The sequence below is a fragment of the Babylonia areolata genome, chromosome 2, assembly GCF_041734735.1.
Source record: "Babylonia areolata isolate BAREFJ2019XMU chromosome 2, ASM4173473v1, whole genome shotgun sequence".
Lineage (NCBI taxonomy): Eukaryota > Metazoa > Mollusca > Gastropoda > Neogastropoda > Buccinidae > Babylonia > Babylonia areolata.
Window position 1 is genome coordinate 23,466,013 of NC_134877.1, and position 19,506 is coordinate 23,485,518.

General features: G+C 42.9%; 1 protein-coding gene across 1 annotated transcript; it reads left to right on the forward strand.

The window, feature by feature from the left end:
* Positions 1 to 1,290: 1,290 nt before the first annotated feature.
* Positions 1,291 to 19,018, forward strand: LOC143299239 (heat shock 70 kDa protein 13-like). Its single transcript, XM_076612451.1, has 7 exons — positions 1,291 to 1,416; positions 1,914 to 2,003; positions 3,093 to 3,198; positions 6,808 to 6,952; positions 8,302 to 8,521; positions 10,705 to 10,875; positions 13,916 to 19,018. The coding sequence occupies exons 1-7, from the start codon at positions 1,392 to 1,394 to the stop codon at positions 14,452 to 14,454; spliced, it is 1,296 nt and encodes a 431-aa protein (XP_076468566.1). The 5' UTR covers positions 1,291 to 1,391; the 3' UTR covers positions 14,455 to 19,018.
* The last annotated feature ends 488 nt before the right edge of the window (positions 19,019 to 19,506 follow it).

Genomic DNA, 19,506 nt, shown 5'->3' on the forward strand with positions numbered 1-19,506 from the left:
CCCGGGCCCCGCCGCAGCGCCCTCCTACCAGCACCCCCCTACCCACTACCTACCTAACCAGGCACTCTCACATTCATACAATTGCGATACGGGTGGTGAGCATGTTTTGGGCCTACTCCTGAAGTCTCGCGGCTGCCAGGCTGTCCAGAGTGGCACACTTGAGGTGGGAGGAGACCCTGTTCTTGAAGCTGGTGGAGGAGTCTGCCTCTGCTATGTGGGCTGGGAGTTCATCCCACTCGCGGATGGCTCGTGGGAGGAACGAAAAGTCTATATTGCTGCTTTTGATCTGCAAGCCTTTTGAACTGCTGGTCGTGCGACCTCCTGTCTCTCACTGCTGGTTTAACCCGGCAAGACGCTTTTGTTAATTTGCACCTGGTCATTGACTATTTTGTAGAGTATTGTGACTCTAGATGTCTGGCGTCGCTTCTGGAGAGATGGCCACTTGAGCTTTTGAAGCATATCTGTTACGCTTGCACGCCGACGTGATATCGGTTCAAGACGAATCTAGCTTCCTTCTCCGTCTGGATGTTTTCGATTTTTCTTATGCATCCTGTCTTGTGAGGGTCCCAAACTGAGCTGGAGTATTTAAGTAAGGGTCTAACAAAGGTTAGGTACGCTTTTTCTCTCAGGTCATTGGAAGCAACTTTTAGATTTCTTTGTGATGTTTTCAATGTGATGCGCCCACTCTAGATCTGTTCTAAGGGTGACCCCCCCCAGGTATGACGCTGATTGTACTGTTGCCAGCGTGTGTCCATGCATCTCGTATTTGTCGCTGATAGAACTTTTGCAGCGAGTAACTCTCAGTGTAGCACATTTGCCTGGGTTGAAGGCCATTTCCCATTTCTGTTCCCAGACCTGGAGGCGTTCTAGATCATCTTGTACTGACTCGGTGGGCGTGGCCTTCTATGGATGCTATTGTGCGGTAGATGGCGGTGTCATCGACAAACATCCTTGTTTTTTAGGTCAGTTCTTCGGGAAGGTCGTTGATGAAGACCAGGAAGAGACATGGTCCAAGGACTGACCCCTGTGGAACTACACACACACACACACACCGTGACACACACACCGTGACACACACACCATGACACACACACACACACACACACACACACACACACACACACACACACACACACACACACACACACACACACACATGAAATTATATAAAATTTACTCACTCCGATGAGCTCGACGAACATGACCAAGGGAGACATTCGGCCTGGCGAAAGTAGATTAGCTGAATATAAAAGTTATTTCCCCTGTCAACCGGAAGCCGATTGAAACACGTTGACATCCGCCTCTGTGCCTAGTGTGCGGCGAACATATGCTTTGTGTATTTTTCCGATCAAGTCCACTTCTTTCAGGAAAATTGCACTGTGACCACAACTATGAGTTCTACGTTTGTTTTCTTAGGTAGTAATATTTTTATATTTATTTTTTTAGAAATGTTTTTGAGTTGACACCACACAAACACATACCGGTGGAAGTACATCAGGAAAAAACGTCGTCTGCTGCTGATGCAGTTTGTCATAATTTGTGAAAGTCTGCTTTCATTTGGAACTTTTCAGATTGATTACTTAAAGTTATTCATGATGTGGATAATAATGAGTGTATTGACTGCAGACTGTTAGGTAGTATGGTCATTTTTTGGTCAAATCTTGGTGAATTATACCATTGCCAATTTCTTGGCAATATCAAGGTCTTATATTTGGCATTAGAGTATTTATACATGACTTGCAAGGAAACATTCAAACATTTTTAGTTTTAAAAGAATCCGATTGTGTTGTCAGGGATTCCTAAACTTTTATTTGATTTGTTTTTTCAGAACCAAGTTCATTGGCATTTGCATTGAAACCTGTGATTGCCAGCTGCGATGTATTAATTTCATTTAAATGTTGATTTACTTTCAGGAGGAGCTGTATTGGTGCTGCTGCTGGCAGGTTATTTTGGACAAATGTACATGCCACCACCCAAACCCAAGATTGTTGGGGTTGATCTAGGTAAGAGCAGCCGTCATGATTATGAAAAATTGTAAAGTACACATACACACCTAGATATACACACACACTCTCATTCTCTCTCTCTCTGTCTGTCTCTGTCTGCATGTCTGTCTCTCTCACTGTCCCTCTCTCTCTCTTTCCCTCTCTCTCTCTCTCTCCCTCCCCCCCCCCCCCCCCCCTCTACCCCACACCCCCGCTCCCCCCTCTCTCTCTCTCACAGAGGAACTAAAACTATACACATTTCTGTAAGAATGTGTAGTAGGTCGAGCATCATGGAAATATGCTACAAGAATCATAGAAAATTGTAAGAAAAGTTGTAAGAAAAAACCAACTACTTAGTACAACAGACAAAAGCAGAAGACTAACTACTCCATATAGAAAGATAGTAATGCTATAGCCATCCTTGCTATAGCCATCGTTATCCTGGTCACGCAATGCCCTGTGACCCACCGTGAATTCAGTCCCCTCTAGAGCTAAGCGTGCATTGTCCATATGTCCATGCTTTTCATTATTCAAACTGTTTTTTGAACTGCAGTGTGAAATCAATTTGTTGCAACAGACTCTAGAGACAGGAAGATGCTTTCCAAAGATGTATGCAATACACTCAGACTAAGAGACTTCCAGAACTAGACTCATCATTAATTTGGTATGGAATAACTGACTAACTGACTGACTGACTCTCTCTCTCTCTCTCTGTCTGTCTCCCTCTCTCACTGACTCGCTCGCTCTCTTTCTCTCTACATGTAGATGGTTAGCTAGTTTGTAAGTTATTCCATTCATCCATATCAAATTAATTAGGAATCTAGCTCTGCAAGGCTTTGACTAGTTTGAGTTTACACACAGTCACACACACACACACACACACACACACACACAGACAAACACGCATGCACTCACACACAGACAGACATACAATGATAGAGGCAGACAGATAGATAGATAGATATAGTGGAAATTGAATGCAGTATTTCATTCAGCTTACAGAACTTTGCAGTTGTGCTGTTTTGAAAAATGTTGTCTAAGGATTATAGAAGACATTTAACATATAGAAAAAAATTACATCTTTATATGAGAATTTTTTGGTTCCAGGGACAACTTATTCCTGCATAGGGATGTACCATTCAGTAACAGGAGTAATTGACATTTTGGAAGTGGAGGACGGTCATCGTTGTATCCCCAGTGTTGTTGCCTTCAGGTATTTGTGCTTTTCAGTTTCTTTTTTAATAGAAAACTATTATGTGTGCTGTATGGAGTATGATTTGTTGACCATTATAATTTGTGTATCATGGATTGGAAAAGAAAAAAAAATGTGCAGCAGTCAGAAGTTTCTTTATTCAAAGAACCGTTTCAAAGGAAGTTTTCCAAACAGTAATGGTCATGATGATATTTGATAACCAAAGTTCTATATTATGAATATACTCTGTGAAGCTCCCAAGTTGAGAAAATAAAACAATATGGAGGAATTACAAAGAAAATATAAATAATGAGATATGGAGGAATTAAATTCATTTCAATATAATCTGTAAATTTTTTTTTGTTTATATATATATAAATATATATATATATTTTCTTTCTCTCTCCCTCCCCCTCCCATATTTTCTTCATGGAACACTCAGGGCCATAGGGGCCTTAGTTACAGACTATGTAGAATAGTACTTACAACAGATTCACCACTACAATAACTTACTCACTAGTCAAATAAGGCTACCAGACCTTGTACCCTTTTTTTTTTTTTCTTTTTTTTTTGTCTGAGCTGATCATTTGCAGTACCTGCATTGTATTGTGTTGTTTTACGGGGTTTTTTTTTTACAGATTCTCTGTGTGAAATTTGGGCTGCTTTCCCCGGGGAGAGAGCAATGCCACAATCTGGCACCACCCATCTAAGCCCACGATTTCTCGAAATCCCACAATTTCTCTCACTTTGAGAGAAATCGTGGGGGCATGTGGGATTGCGAGAAATCAAAAAGATTTCCTTTATCATCGGAGCTGGGTTCATGTCTTTTCCCGATGCAAATCGAAGAGAAGAATGAGAGAGAGAAAAAAAGAAACAGGAAATAGGAGCGACAACAACAACAATCATGACAATGACGGTGGCGTTTGCAGTGAGGTAGTTCTAGTGGCAGTGGCGTAGCAGTTCTAGTGGCAGTGGGGTAGCAGTTCTAGTGGCAGTGGGGTAGCAGTTCTAGTGGCAGTGGGGTAGCAGTTCTAGTGGCAGTGGGGTAGCAGTGGCAGTGGCAGTGGGGTAGCAGTTCTAGTGGCAGTGGGGTAGCAATGGCAGTGGGGTAGCAGTGGCAGTGGGGTTGCAGGTCTAGTGGCAGTGGGGTAGCAATGGCAGTGGGGTAGCAGTGGCAGTGGGGTTGCAGGTCTAGTGGCAGTGGGATAGCAGTGGCAGTGAGGTAGCAGTTCTAGTGGCAGTGGGGTAGCAATGGCAGTGGGGTAGCAGTGGCAGTGGGGTTGCAGGTCTAGTGGCAGTGGGATAGCAGTGGCAGTGGGGTAGCAGTTCTAGTGGCAGTGGGGTAGCAATGGCAGTGGGGTAGCAGTGGCAGTGGGGTTGCAGGTCTAGTGGCAGTGGGATAGCAGTGGCAGTGAGGTAGCAGTTATAGTGGCAGTGGGGTAGCAGTGGCAGTGAGGTAGCAGTTCTAGTGGCAGTGGGGTAGCAGTGGCAGTGGGGTAGCAGTGGCAGTGGGGTAGCAGTGGCAGTGGGGTAGCAGTGGCAGTGGGGTAGCAGTGGCAGTGGGGTAGCAGTTCTAGTGGCAGTGGGGTAGCAGTGGCAGTGGGGTAGCAATGGCAGTGGGGTAGCAGTGGCAGTGGGGTAGCAGGTCTAGTGGCAGTGGGGTAGCAATGGCAGTGGGGTAGCAGTTCTAGTGGCAGTGGGGTTGCAGGTCTAGTGGCAGTGGGATAGCAGTGGCAGTGGGGTTGCAGGTCTAGTGGCAGTGGGATAGCAGTGGCAGTGAGGTAGCAGTTCTAGTGGCAATGGGGTAGCAGTGGCAGTGGGATAGCAGTGGCAGTGAGGTAGCAGTTCTAGTGGCAATGGGGTAGCAGTGGCAGTGGGGTTGCAGGTCTAGTGGCAGTGGGATAGCAGTGGCAGTGGGCTAGCAGTTCTAGTGGCAATGGGGTAATAGTGGCAGTGATATTGGGGTTGCAGTTAATAAAGACATGAGCAATAGACGGTGAAGGTGAAGACACAGTACTGGCTTTCACTTTGGTTTTTTTAGAATAATATTTTCATGTTCTGAGTGTCCTTCATGAAACTGAGAATCTTATTTTCAGTGCATCTTACATGCGGAAACATACTGACACAAACAGATGAACAGATGAGCAAGCATGAAATGAAGAACATTCATAATACATGTGACAGAAAAGTTTGCATCACAACAAACATCAAAACTATTTGGTCCAGTTTTGACGCTCCCTACGTGAGGATAAAGCATTGTGACAATACATTACATAAATACATTACATTACATTAGAATTAGATCATATCATATTGTGTTATATTATATCATATCATATTTCTGTTTGAATTATGTACATTGCCTTAATTTCTTTGTTTGCTATTGATTCCAATGTTGAATTTGAGGTCAGTGAATTGCAGTGATCCATCACATGCGAAATACAATAAACAGGTGTGTTTCAGTGTCATTTCTGTTGATGTCTTCAAGAACGCCACTGTCATTATCATTATCGTCATTGTCGTTGCTCCCCTCTTTCTCTTTTCTTTTCCTCTCTCTGATTTTTCTCCTAGATTTGCATTGGGAAAAGACAAGAACACATCTCCGATGAGAAAGGATTTTTTTTTATAATTAAAATAAGGGGGACTCCTCACGTTTTCTCACACATTGTGAGAAATCATGGGGGCACCCCCCCCACAATTTCTCGCAATTGAGAGAAAACATGGGGGGGGGGGGGGGGGGGGGGGAACAACCACGATTTCTGGCAATCCCACGATTTCTCTCTCAAAGTGAGAGAAATCGTGGGATTGCGAGAAATGGTGGGCTTACAGCCCCTGTTTTTAATCTCTTTTCTATCTGAAAGTGTTTCATTATTTTTGTTTTGCAACAGAATTATGCCAGGGATAGCTCTTTTTGTTATTGTGTGTTTTTCTCATGGGTTCATGCTCTACATGGACCTTGGTTTATCCTCTCATCCAAGAGACTAGCACCCACACCACTACTCAAGGTCTATTGGAGGGGAAAGTAAAAATCCCAGTCTATATATATATATATATATATGGGACTTAATCCCATGGACATTTGCTTCCTAGTCAGGTGAATTACCACTAGGTTACAGCTTTGTTGCTCTTCTTCTACATTCGTGGGCTGCAACTCGCACGTTCACTTGTATGTGCACGAGCGGACTTTTACATGTATGACAGTTTCTACCCTGCCATGTAGGCAGCCATACTCCATTTTCGGGGCTTTCGTGCTGGGTGTGTTCTTGTTTCCATAACCCACCAAACACTGACACAGATTACAGGATCTTTAACATGTGTATTTGATCTTCTGCTTGTGTATACACACGAAGGGGGTTCAGGCACTAAGCAGGTCTGCACATTATGATGACCTGGGAGATTGGAAAAAAATCTCCACCCTTTACCCACCAGACGCAGTTACCGAGATTCAAAATTAAGACTGTCAAATTGAAAGTCCAACGCTGGAACCACTCGGCTGTTGCGTCCGTCACATTGTGTACAATTTCTACCATTGCTTTTTTTTTTTTCTTTTTTTTTTTTCTTAATCCGCAGTAGCATATTAAATGGGATGAAAAGATGAAAGTTTCAAGGTGGCTGCGCATTCCTGTGCAGTGACGAAGGTGTGCTGGTGGGCTACAAAGCAGTGGCGCAAGCAGAACACAACCACAGGAACACGCTGTACGACGCAAAACGCTTCATCGGGAAAAAGTTTGGCAAGCAGGAGCTGGAGGATGTGCAGAAGCAATACGCCTTCAAGGTCAGCATCTCTCGGGGGAGGGGGTGGGTTCAGGGCTAGAAAATTTCCGGGTAAGCTTTATTTGTCCTGGGGACAAACTCTTCTTATCCCCCACCCCCACCCCCCACTCTCCCTCCCCCCAGACTTTTGCTTGTCCTCACTGATATAGAGGTGGTTAATGAAACTGTTGAAAGTTACTGCCTGCAGAATAGTGACAAGTCAGTCAGCAGTTTAAGTAGAAAGGAAGGAAAGAGGATATATATATATATTAACAAATAATGAGGCCAGGAGACGATGTGATTAACAAATAGTAAAGAGTGGTAACTCTCTCCATTACACAAGGTACACAACTTCAAGTCAGTGATGCTTACGCTACAGATTCAGCTAGCACACGGGTAAATAAAAGGTACACTGGAACAAAGCCAGACACTTCCTCAAAAAAAGGAAGCGCTGGGCCTGTCCTTATACCAATCATTTGACATGTGCACACAGCAAACACAAATTAGCTTTTATTCAAGACTACAGCCTCTTTAATCCTGAATAAGCCACACAGAACACATGGACAATACAGAACAAATACATGGTTGCCTCGGTAGTTTATCCACTGGAAATTAACAAATAATGAGGCCAGGAGACTATATGATTAACAAATAGTAAAGAGTGGTAACTCTCTCCATTACACAAGGTACACAGCTTCAGGCCAGTGATGCTTACGCTACCGATTCAGCTAGCACACAGGTAAATAATGTACCTTTTATTTACCTGTGTGCTAGCTGAATCGGTAGCGTAAGCATCACTGACTTGAAGTTGTGTACCTTGTGTAATGGAGAGAGTTACCACTCTTTACTATTTATATATATATATATATATATATATATATATATATGTTTTGTGACTGGCAGTGAGAAGAAATAAGCAATCCCATTGGTCCCACAGAATATTTCTTCTTCTTCCTTGTTCGTTGGCTGCAACTCCCGCGTTCGCTCGTACACGAGTGGGCTTTTACGTGTATGACCCTTTTTTACCCTGCCATATCAGCAGCCATACTCCATTTTCATGGGTGTGCATGCTGGGTATGTTCTGGTTTCCATAACCCACTGAACGCTGACATGGATTACAGGATCTTTAACGTGCCTATTTGATCTCTCTGCTTGCGTTTACACATAAAAGGGGTTCAAACACTAGCAGGTCTGCACATATGTTGACCTGGGAGATCGGAAAAAAATCCTTTACCCACCAAGTGCCATTACCAAGATTTGAACCTGGGACCCTCAGAATGAAAGTCCAACGCTTTAACCACTCGGCAGTTGCGCCCATCAAGCTGCAGATTAGACACCAACACCAGTGAATCGCTTCTTCTGTTTTCTCAGCTGGAAGCGGACGAGTATGGAATGATCCGTTACGTGGTGACTGTGAACCGGACAGAGCGGCGGGTGACCCCCGAGGAGGTGGGGTCATACATTGTGGGCACACTGCGTCAAGCCGCACAGCAGAACCTGACGGTGCCTGTGACCAAAGTGGTGATGTCAGTGCCCGCAGAGTTTGACGACAGTCAGCGCAACTACACCAGGAAAGCAGCATCCATCGCAGGTGGGGGGTGTTGTAAGCTTCTCTTGTTCCGTCTTGTCTCGATGACGACCAGTTCTTCTTCTAGAACGCTGGTAGTGCCTGACTTAACCTCCTTCAAAAACTCCAGAAAATTCTGAACTGTGCTTCAAGGTTAATATTTAGAACATTAGAATCCTTATAAGTTAAAACCACTCTTCTTGAGAAGCTTCACTGGCTGCCCATCTCTCATAGGAGAGATTGCAAACTAGCTGCTATGTGTTTTAATGTCATAAACCATTCCGCACCCACATACCATTGTGACTTACTTTTGATCTATACTCCTAGTTCTTTATGCTTGGCTGCTGATTCTAGAGTGCTGACAATTCCTCCAAGAAGCAAGAGATCACAAGGTTATTGATCTTTCTCCTATCATGGCCCAGTGGTATGGAATACACTGCCCTTATGAGTCCATCACATGGATTCCCCAGTTCAGTTTGAAAAGTCTTTTCTTCTTCTTCTTCTTCGTTCATGGGCAGCAAATCCCACGTTCACTCGTATGTACACGAGTGGACTTTTACGTGTATGACCGTTTTTGCCCTGCCATGCAGGCAGCCATACTCCACTTTTAGGGGTAAAAAAAAAATCTGTCAAAACACACCTCTTCTGTTCTGCATACCGTCTCATTGTAATTGACTAATCCACTTCTTGATCATCTTACTTTTCACATATGTGTGTTTGCATGTGTGTTTGTGTGTGTGTTGTGTGTGCACTTGCTTGTTTGTGTATGATGCACTTGATGAATACCAGGTGTTACTCGATAACAGATGGGATCACGGAAGTATGTTAGTGTTGCTGTTTAATAACCATAGCCATCTTCTGATCACTTGTTAAGTTTTTGCTATGTGGAAAATAAATAGTTTAGGAGTGACAGATCTAAAATCAAACACACTGAAACTGACAGACGAAGAGTAGAGACTGATAGAGATTGAGAGATTTTTTTTTTTAAGTGTGCTAAGAGTAAAAGCTGGAGAGAAAAAAAAGAGTAAAACCAATCTATAAACTAAAATCAATCTATAAACATAAGTGTTAATGGTAATGTGAAATTATGTCCAACTGTCTTTTGACTCCCCAGGTTTGGTTCTTGTCTCATTTTGCCTACAACCATCTTTTAAAAGAAAAAAAAAAGTAATTGAAAAAAGACACAAAACAACACTGAGAGCAAGTAAGTATTAAGTAAGTAAATACCACTGTTTACTTACTTGCTAACTGTCCAGGTGAGGTGGATGTGTACAGAGATGCTAACTGTTACGATTTTGCCGTATTTTGTTACGCTCGACTCACATTACGCCATCGCCAAAATTGTTCCGACGAGCTCATTTTCAACTGCAAAGCATGATCATATGCTTTCATATCACAACATTACCCAGATGCTCCAGACCAATTAATCATGAGGCCAGGGCATTCACTACTAACCTTGGTCTCGCGTGATGATGCTCAGCTAATCGTGTGCATGTTTACATTCAAACAGCATTGAGTGGACTGAATCACTTTAATCGTTTGTGTGAACAAGAGAGAACGTGGCTGAATCAAGTTGCGTTACGGTCAGACAGCGTCTGTATCCAGTGGGCTAAGCTATGGAGTGTTTGTATACCTTGTGGATAAAATGTACGTTTGCTGATGTGGTTCGGAGTCCGAGTGTTCCCACCAAATTCAAAATGTTCCTACCAAATTTCCTGATTGTTCCTACAAACACTTCTTCTTCTTCTGCGTTTGTGGGCTGCAACTCCCACGTTCACTTGTTTGTAGTTGTACACGAGTTGGCTTTTACGTGTATAACTGTTTTTAATCCTGCCATGTAGGCAGCCATACTGTGTTTTCGGGGTTGTGCATGCTGGATATGTTCTGGTTTCCATAACCTACCGAACATTGACATGGATTACAGGATCTTTGCCATGCACATGAGTATTTGATCATCTACTTGCATATAACACAAAGGGGGTTCAGGCACAAGCAGGTCTGCACATGTTGACCTGGGAGATCAGAAAGAAAAAAAAAAATCTCCACCTTTTACCGAGATTCGAACCTGGGACCCTCAGATTGAAAGTCCAACGCTTTAACTACTCAGCTATTGCGCCCATCCCTACGAACGCTTCACAGGGGTTGGCCACTCGGCTATCGCACCCGTCCCAGGAACGCTTGACAGGGCATGGCATCTCTGTGTGCAGGTATGGAGGTGCTGCGTGTGATCAACGAGCCGACAGCGGCAGCCCTGGCGTATGGGCTGCACAAGAAGACGGGTCTGCACAACGTGATGGTGGTGGACCTGGGGGGAGGCACGCTGGACGTGTCGCTGCTCAACGTGCAGGGTGGCATGTTCCTCACGCAGGCCATGGCAGGTGTGTTGGCGTTGTGTGTGTTGTATTGTGTGTGTTTGCATTGTGTGTTTGCATTGTGTGTGTTTGTATTGTGTGTGTTTGTATTATGTATGTTTGCATTGTGTGTGTTGTATTGTGTGTGTTTGCATTGTGTGTGTTTGCATTGTGTGTTTGCATTGTGTGTGTTTGCATTGTGTGTGTTTGTATTGTGTATGTTTGCATTGTGTGTGTTGTATTGTGTGTGTTTGCATTGTTTGTGTTGTGTGTGTTTGCATTGTGTGTGTTTGCATTGTGTGTTGTATTGTGTGTGTTTGCATTGTGTGTGTTTGCATTGTGTGTGTTGTATTGTGTATGTTTGCATTGCCTGTGTTGTATTGTGTGTGTTTGCGCTGTGTGTGTTTGTATTGTGTATGTTTGCATTGTCTGTGTTGTATTGTGTGTGTTGTATTGTGTGTGTTTGTATTGTTTGTGTTGTGTGTGTTTGCGCTGTGTGTGTTTGCATTGTCTGTGTTTGTATTGTCTGTGTTTGCATTGTCTGTGTTTGTATTGTCTGTGTTTGTATTGTCTGTGTTTGCATTGTCTGTGTTTGTATTGTCTGTGTTTGTATTGTCTGTGTTTGCATTGTGTGTTTCAGTTTTCTAAGTAGCTGAGTGGTTAAAAGCGTTGGACTTTCAATCTAAGGGTCCCCGGGTTTAGAATCTTGGTAATGGCGCCTGGTGAGTAATAAAGGGTGGAAATTTTTCGTGCTAGTGCCTGTATACGCACGCAGAAGATCAAATACACCATGCTAAAGATCCTGTTATCCATGTCAGCGTTCGGTGGGTTATGGAAACAAGAATATACCCAGCATGCACACCCCCGAAAACTGAGTATTGCTGCCTACATGATGGGGTAGATGAACAAAAACGGTCAGACATGTAAAATGTTACATGTCTGTCTGAGTGTGTATGTGTGCGTGGCTGAAATCTGATTGAATGACACAGGAAACGAATGATGAGCGCCCAATGGCAGCTGTCAGTCGGTTCTGCCTGGATGGGCAGCCTGTTGTGCAAATGACCCAGAGCTTGTAGAGCACTTAGAGCTTGGTCTCTGACCGAGGATAGGCACTATATAAGTATCCATATCATCAGCATCATCATCAGCATCATTGTTTGTGTTGGCCTGGGGCACATCACATTCATCATTGTCAAAAATAGATAAATGAAAATAGAATAGAATAAACACAAATGAACCAGGCATCACAAAAAAAACAACAACACTAAAATCGTCACAAATGCATACAACTCAACAAAAAGAGCACATCCAGCAATAAAATCACAGCAAGCATATATGTAGATGGAAAAATTGTTTCAGTGACAACAGTACAGTTTGAAGATACGTTTTGAGTGATTTCTTGAATGTGGGTGTAACAGAGGTGTGAGGGTAGTGAATTCCAATGTTTAGGTGCAGGGTAGTTGTAGCACTCACACTCTTTCCTCGTAACACTGCAGGGATACTTGGAGAACTTAAAGTATAAGACCAGCTCTCTATGTTATAAACGTATTCACAAATCTGCCCCTTCATATCTTTGTGGCTGTCTTCACCTCTACACTCCAATTTCGCTCTCTACGATCAGCTTCAGATCCACTCTGTTTACGCATACCCAGATTCAAACACTCCACTGTTGGACGCCGTTCTTTCTCTGTCTTTGGACCTTGCATTTGGAATGAACTTCCTCTTTCACTTTGTCAGGTCTCTGTACTCTGGCCTTAAAACCCACCTCTTCACAAGATAGCCTCCCTCCTTGTCTTCAGTTTCTTCAGTTTTAGAGTTATGCATGCATGTGAATGACTGGTGTGAAAGCACTAAGATTTGTCTGTGCACAAGATTCTGTGTTATACTGTGATTATTATTATTATTATTATTATTATTGTTATTATTGCTTTGTCATAGAACTATTCAACAAAAAAAAAGTTTCAAAGAAGAAACAGTGAGCAGAAAGGAACACCAAGCAGCACATCTGGATCACACACACAAAAATCCAGGTGGGACAAAATATCACAGCATACACTGGACATCGTCGTCATGAAAGACCAAGATAATAAACATCAATCCATCATCAGGCGACATGAAATTGCCAGCAACCCACACCTCTGACCATTAATTCATTAATTAATGTGCAATAATACATTCTATTTGAAAGAGATGCAGAACAGTGGCAAAGCTGTGCGTAGCTTAACCGCCGACAGCTGTCGGTTAACTAAGCATAATTTGTCATACAGAATATACCAACTTAGCTCTCAGTGTATCTACCAAAGCTCTGAGACCACAATACAGTTATATGTATTTGACCACAATACAATTATGTGTAGGTATTTCCAGCCATAAAATCTCCCACTTTGTCAAAACAAAGTATCCCACTGGCACAGACTGCATTGCATCAGAATGATAAACGCCAAGGTGAATTAATTATATTCTTCTGTTATTATCAACAGTTATGTTGTCTTGCAAACTGTAGTTCAGTAGATAGATATGGATAGACAGATCTTATGAATTGTAATTATTTCAATCTGTTTACTATTGTTGTTGCTTATTTTAACTATGTTAAGCTGTTATTATCAACACAATCATGTTACCTTGCAAAGCTCTCCGTCTTTCTCTCACTCACTCTCGGTCCATTTTATTCTTTCTCATTGTGTGTGTGTGTGTGTGTGGTTTCCTTTCTTTTTCTTTCCTTTCCTTATTTTCTTTCAGTTATTACACACATCAAAAATCTCACGACATAACTATGACCGTGTTGAAGTCAAAAGTGATGAAAGATGGTGTAAATTAAAGGTACCATAAGATGAAGATAAAGTGACAAAAAGTCAGTGACTCGAAACGTCGCTTTTATCTTCATCTTCAGGTACCTTTGATTTTACACCATCTTTTATCATTTTTAACTTTGTCTTAAAAGGTCCAGCAGTCACCATTTTTTTTATCAATGACCATATTGAGGTGAAAATTCTGGTGAGAAAGAAATAGAAAAAAAAAAAGTGGTCTTGCCAAGAGCAGTCAGACGCTGTGTGGTGTCACACGACAGGCAACAACCACCTGGGGGGCCAGGACTTCAACCAGCGCCTGCTGGCCCACCTGCTGACGGTGGTCAAGGAGCGCTTCGGCCGGCCGCTGACCGACAGAGCCGACATCCAGGCCCTGAGACTGCAGGTGGAGGACGCCAAGCTGAACCTCACCCACCACCTCCACACCCAGATCCACCTCCCTCTCACCTCCTTCGGCGGACAGCAGCTCCTGGAGTCCATATCACGGACCCTGTTCGAGGACCTCAACTACGACCTGTTCAGAAAAGCCCTGCAGCCCATTGACCGGGTGTTGGAGGTGGCCCGGCTGTCGAGGGACGAGGTGGACGAGATCGTGTTGGTGGGGGGTTCCACACGGATCCCCAAAGTGCGGCAGTTGATAGCGGAGTACTTTGGCAAGAAACCCAACACGGCGATAGATCCTGAGCTGGCTGTGGTGAGCGGGGTGTCCATACAGGCTGGGATCATGGGCGGGATGTGGCCCTTGACGGTCAGTGCCGTGGAGCTGCCCACCAGAGTGCGCAAGATCCAGGTGCACTGATGTGGGTTGTGTACGGGTTGGGCTTTTTGGGTTTTTTTTCACAAACTGTATACTGCTCCTCCGGCGGAAATTATCAACTAGTGTGATGTTAGTAGTCATTCTTATGCACTCGACACTCCTCTTACGAAAAATGACACCACCACAGTGTTGGCCATCATTTTCATGCAGATGAAGCTCAGTTCACAAAAAGCAACACCCTGAAAATTTGTCCCCTCTCTCTTTGCTAGAAACATCTGACTGCTTTCTGGACTTTTATAACCTGATGACTCAAAACAAACCACAATTAAATTCTGGAAAAATGAAGCAATGATTATAGAAACCAAATGAAAATTCGCTTCTATCATTATTGACTCAATGAAACTTGGCTTCCCTCTTTCCAACTCCATCAAGAACCTTGGTGTAGTCCTTGACAACACATTGTCTGTGCAGTGATTTATCAGTGAGACCTGACAACCCTGCTAATGTCAATGGCTGTGCATCAGTTTTATTCAGAAATATTTGTTTACTGACTCAGTGACTGTCACTTTCCTCATCACCATTCTCTCTTACCTTGGCTACTGTAACTCACTGTTACATGGAAATGAACAAACAGTTAGGCATGGAGATGAAATGATAACAAATAGTAAAGAGTGGTAACTTTCTCCATTCACAATTGTGAATGGAGAGAGTTACCACTCTTCACTATTACCTGGTTTGCCTGTTTCATCAATTCAGTCCCTTCAGTTCGTACAATTACAAAACCCTGCTGATCACTTCTTCCTCAGAAAAAAAAAAAAAAGATCTGAGCACATCACCCCTCTCTTGCAATATTTCCATTGGCTCCCTCCCTGTCTCACACAGAATAAAGTAAAAGATTTGCACTATCTGTCATTGATATAGAATTATAAACAAATCTGACATCACCTCAGGCTCAGCACGCCATCTTATTCTCTACAATCAGCTTCAGATCACAACCTGTTTCTGCATTCCCAGATTCAAGCAATCTGCTGTGGGCCATTGTTACCGTGATGTGGGTTATGTTTGGCTCAAACGTGAATGACTCGCTGGAGCAGGCCTCATGATGTGTTGAAATTTGATCATGGTGTTGTATGGTGGATATTTTATGATGGTGCTGTGATTCGTGTGATCTTGACTAGACGTCAGAAGTAACAGGGATGCATGTTTTGTCTGCTGAGCGTAAACTTTCCTTTCTGTTGTTTTAAGCACTGTACACAATTTGTTTTTTTGTGCAAAATACCTTTCTGTTTGTTTCCCTTTTAGTTATTTTAGTGAGTCCTTTGTTTGTTTCCTTCAGTTCCACAGGGTCACAGCTAACTGGAGTTAGTTAAGTGTTTTGTGTTTGTATTTCTATTTTGTATTTCTTTTTATCACAGCAGATTTCTCTGTGTGAAATTTGGGCTGCTCTCCCCAGGGAGAGCATGTCGCTACACTACAGCGCCACCCTTGTTTTGTTTTGGTTTTTTTCCTGCATGCAGTTTTATTTGTTTTTCCTGTCAAAGTGAATTTTTCTACAGAATTTTGCCAGGAACAACCCTTTTGTTGCTGTGGGTTCTTTTACGTTCGCTTAGTGCATGCTGCACACGGGACCTTGGTTTATCGTCTCATCCGAATGACTAGCGTCCAGACCACCACTCAAGGTCTAGAGGAGGGGGAGAAAATAATTATCGGCGGCTGAGCCGTGCTTCGAACCACCACGCTCAGATTCTCTCGCTTCCTAGGCGGACGCGTTACCTCCAGGCCATCACTCCACTTTGTTCTTAACTGTGGGAGGAGGTTCTCATTTCTGCTTGATGTTTTGAAAATTGTATCATTTGTAAAGTTGTTTTTTTCTGTTTGTTTTTTTCTTTCTTTCTTTTTTTCTCAAGGCTTGATAAAGCACATTGGGTTACGCTGCTGGTCAGGCATCTGCTTGGCAGATGTGTAGCATGTATGGATTTGTCCGAATGCTGTGACGCGTCCTTGAGCTACGGAAACTGATGCTGTCAATGTGGGGGGAGAAGTTCTGGTTGATGTTCTGAAAATCAAACTGCCATAACTGTTGATACCAATGGATGTATCTTGAGTTAGGATGACTGTGTTGTGTTTTTTCTCTCTCTCCTTCCCATACATTTTCCTGGAGACATTTTTGCCATCAATTCTGTATTTGTTAGATTGTTGGTGGTGGATGTTGTTGTTTTTCTTTGGGGGTGGTGGTGTTGTGAATCCAGAGTGGGTTTTGTGTGTGTGTGTGTGTGTGTGTGTTTGGGTGGTGATGGGTGTGTGTGCTTGCACACATGCTAGAGTAGTATGTTTGAGTATCAGAGTGCCTCATGCGTGCATATATAGAATGTGTGGTGTCTGTGTGTGGGTCTGCATGTGTCTGTGTGTGCAGTTGTACATGTACATATATGTACATGTGTGTGCGTGCATGTGTGTGTATCAAATTAACGTTGGTTGTTGTTCTTGCACATACAACATATGTCACTGAGATAAATGTGCAGAACAAGTGTGTCAGATACAACTGCAGTCTGTGAGACAAAAAGCATTTACTGGCAAAGGGAATGGCGTTTGCTTCTCCAGTCTTGAAAAAAAGACCCACACTGTTGATATGGATGTTCCAGTATTGGTTTTAACTTTGTTTTTTGTTTTTTTCAAAAGTAAGTATAAATTGTCTTGAAGAATATTGATGAATTGCTGTAAATAGTCGGTGTTTTGTTTTAGTTCCATTAATCTGCCCATGATTTTTTTTGCGTCTTTGTCATGTATTGTAGAGCTTCAAGGGTAAGACTGTAATGATGCTTCACTTGTATAAATTGTCCATTACCTCATTTTGGAATTAGGATCTCTATTCAGCTTTTATGTTACTTTTGGTTTCAAGCATCAGTTATATAAAAATATAAAAATGATATAAAACTGTTTTTGATTTATGTCTGGTGAAATCAAGCACGACTCCAATTCGTTGAAATAACTAACGAAGCATGACACAGTCTATTTATAGCCATGTCTGAAATCCTCACATAATTTTCACTAAGCAAGCCCCAGATGTGCATCGCCTATGGGAATCCACATCCTCCTTCAACTTGAAATGAAACGAAGTCTTCAGTGGTGGAACAGTTTCCTACTTGGCACCCACCCCCAAAAACGGAGTATGGCTGCCTACATGGCGGGGTAAAAACGGTCATACATGTAAAAGCCCACTCGTGTGTATACGAGTGAACGTGGGAGTTGCAGCCCATGAATGAAGGAGGAGAAGAAGAAGAATATATTTGGCATGAGCAGCAGAACACGCCATGGCAGAACTGGTTTTAGCGTCGGACGTGTGATCCAGTGATCACCAGTGATTAGGGTTTTAGCCCCTGTTTGAATTTGTATTTGTATTTCTTTTTTTATTACAACAGATTTCTCTGTGTGAAATTCGGGCTGCTCTACCCAGGGAGAGCGCGTCACTACACTACAGCGCCACCCTTTTTTTTTTTTTTTTTTTCCTGCTTACAGTTGTTTTTTTTTGTTGTTTTTCCTATCAAAGTGGATTTTTCTACACAATTTTGCTAGGAACAACCCTTTTGTTGCCGTGGGTTCTTTTACATGTGCTAAGTGCATGCTGCACATGGGACCTCGGTTTATCATCTCATCCGAACGACTAGCATCCAGACTACCACTCAAGGTCTAGAGGAGGGGGAGAAAAAAATCAGCGGCTGAGCCGTGATTCGAACCAGCACGCTCAGATTCTCTTGCTTCCTAGGCAGACGCGTTACCTCCAGGCCATCACTCCATCACTCGGCATGGTGTAGTGTCCTCACTTTACTCTGATTTTGCTCACTCCACCCAGGTGTACATGGGGACCTGACTTTTGGTTAGGGAAGGTTACAAACCAGGGAAGATGGCTGGGTTTCCCAAGTTCCCATGATGAGCTCTAGTATAGTGTAGTATAGTATTTCAGCTTAACTTAGGCCACAAGACCTTTTGCTGATCTTTGATCAGAGCTTAGTTACCTAACAGTGGAGCTAATTCTAAACGATCTTTTGACCGTATCTAAGCTTCAGCCGAGTCTGTGACTGAGTGGTGGGTGGCAGCGGGCACTACACAACGTGGGTGGTTTGAAGCGGATGGCGAAGGTCTCTGCAGAACATGTGGTCTTTGAAGACATGGTCTATCACATTTTGAAGCTGTTGAGTGTTTATGCGTTTACCACATTGTCGTCCAAGTTGTTCCAGGTGTCGACTGCTCTGATCGTGGAAAAGTTTTGTCAGAGACTCGTGCTGCAGAACTGTTTCTTGAGTTTGTAACCGTGACCCCTGGTGGGTCCATTCGGATTTAGAACGAAAGGAGAGGCGCACTTGTGCAGTCCATGGATATACTCGAATTCACTGCTCCAGTGGCCGTTAAAGGCTGTTGGACCTTTGACCCTTTTATGACCGGTTGTGGCCGCTTAGAACTGACTTGTGGTATGTTGAAGAGTTTGGTCTCTAACTGAAGATAAAAGTGCTGTGGGGGTATCAGTGATAATGATAATCATGGTGACTCTTTTCTTTTGGTGTGTGTCCTGAGGTAATAGTTTATTTATTGTTGTTATTTTATTACAGAACTTTAAAAGAGATGGGTGTTTTCGGGGGGGCAGTGGGGGGTGGGGGGGGTTGGGTTTTTTTTTTTTGTTTGTTTGTTTGAACTCTTATTTTCCTTCCTTTATGTATGTTGCTGTTCTTGTGGTATATTTGTGATATGATATACCCATGGAGACCTTTAATTTCATGTTCTTGGTTTACGGGTTATAGTGTGTATTCTGGGACTGGTTTTCTTTCTGTCATTCTTGTTTTGTTTTTTTTTCTTTTGTTTTTTATTTGGTTTAGTTTTTCTTTTCTTTGGTTTTTATTTCTTCCATGTGTGTGTGATGTCACGGTTTTGTGTCTGACGTATTATTGTAAAGAGCTTTGAGCTGGTTGAAAACACTGTATAGTTGTATTATTGTTATTATTATTTGTTGTAGTTTTGGGCTTTCTCGTGATGTTGTTGAATGTGTTATGAACATGGGCAGTGTAAAACAGGGAATAAAGTCAGTATATTGATTTTTACCTG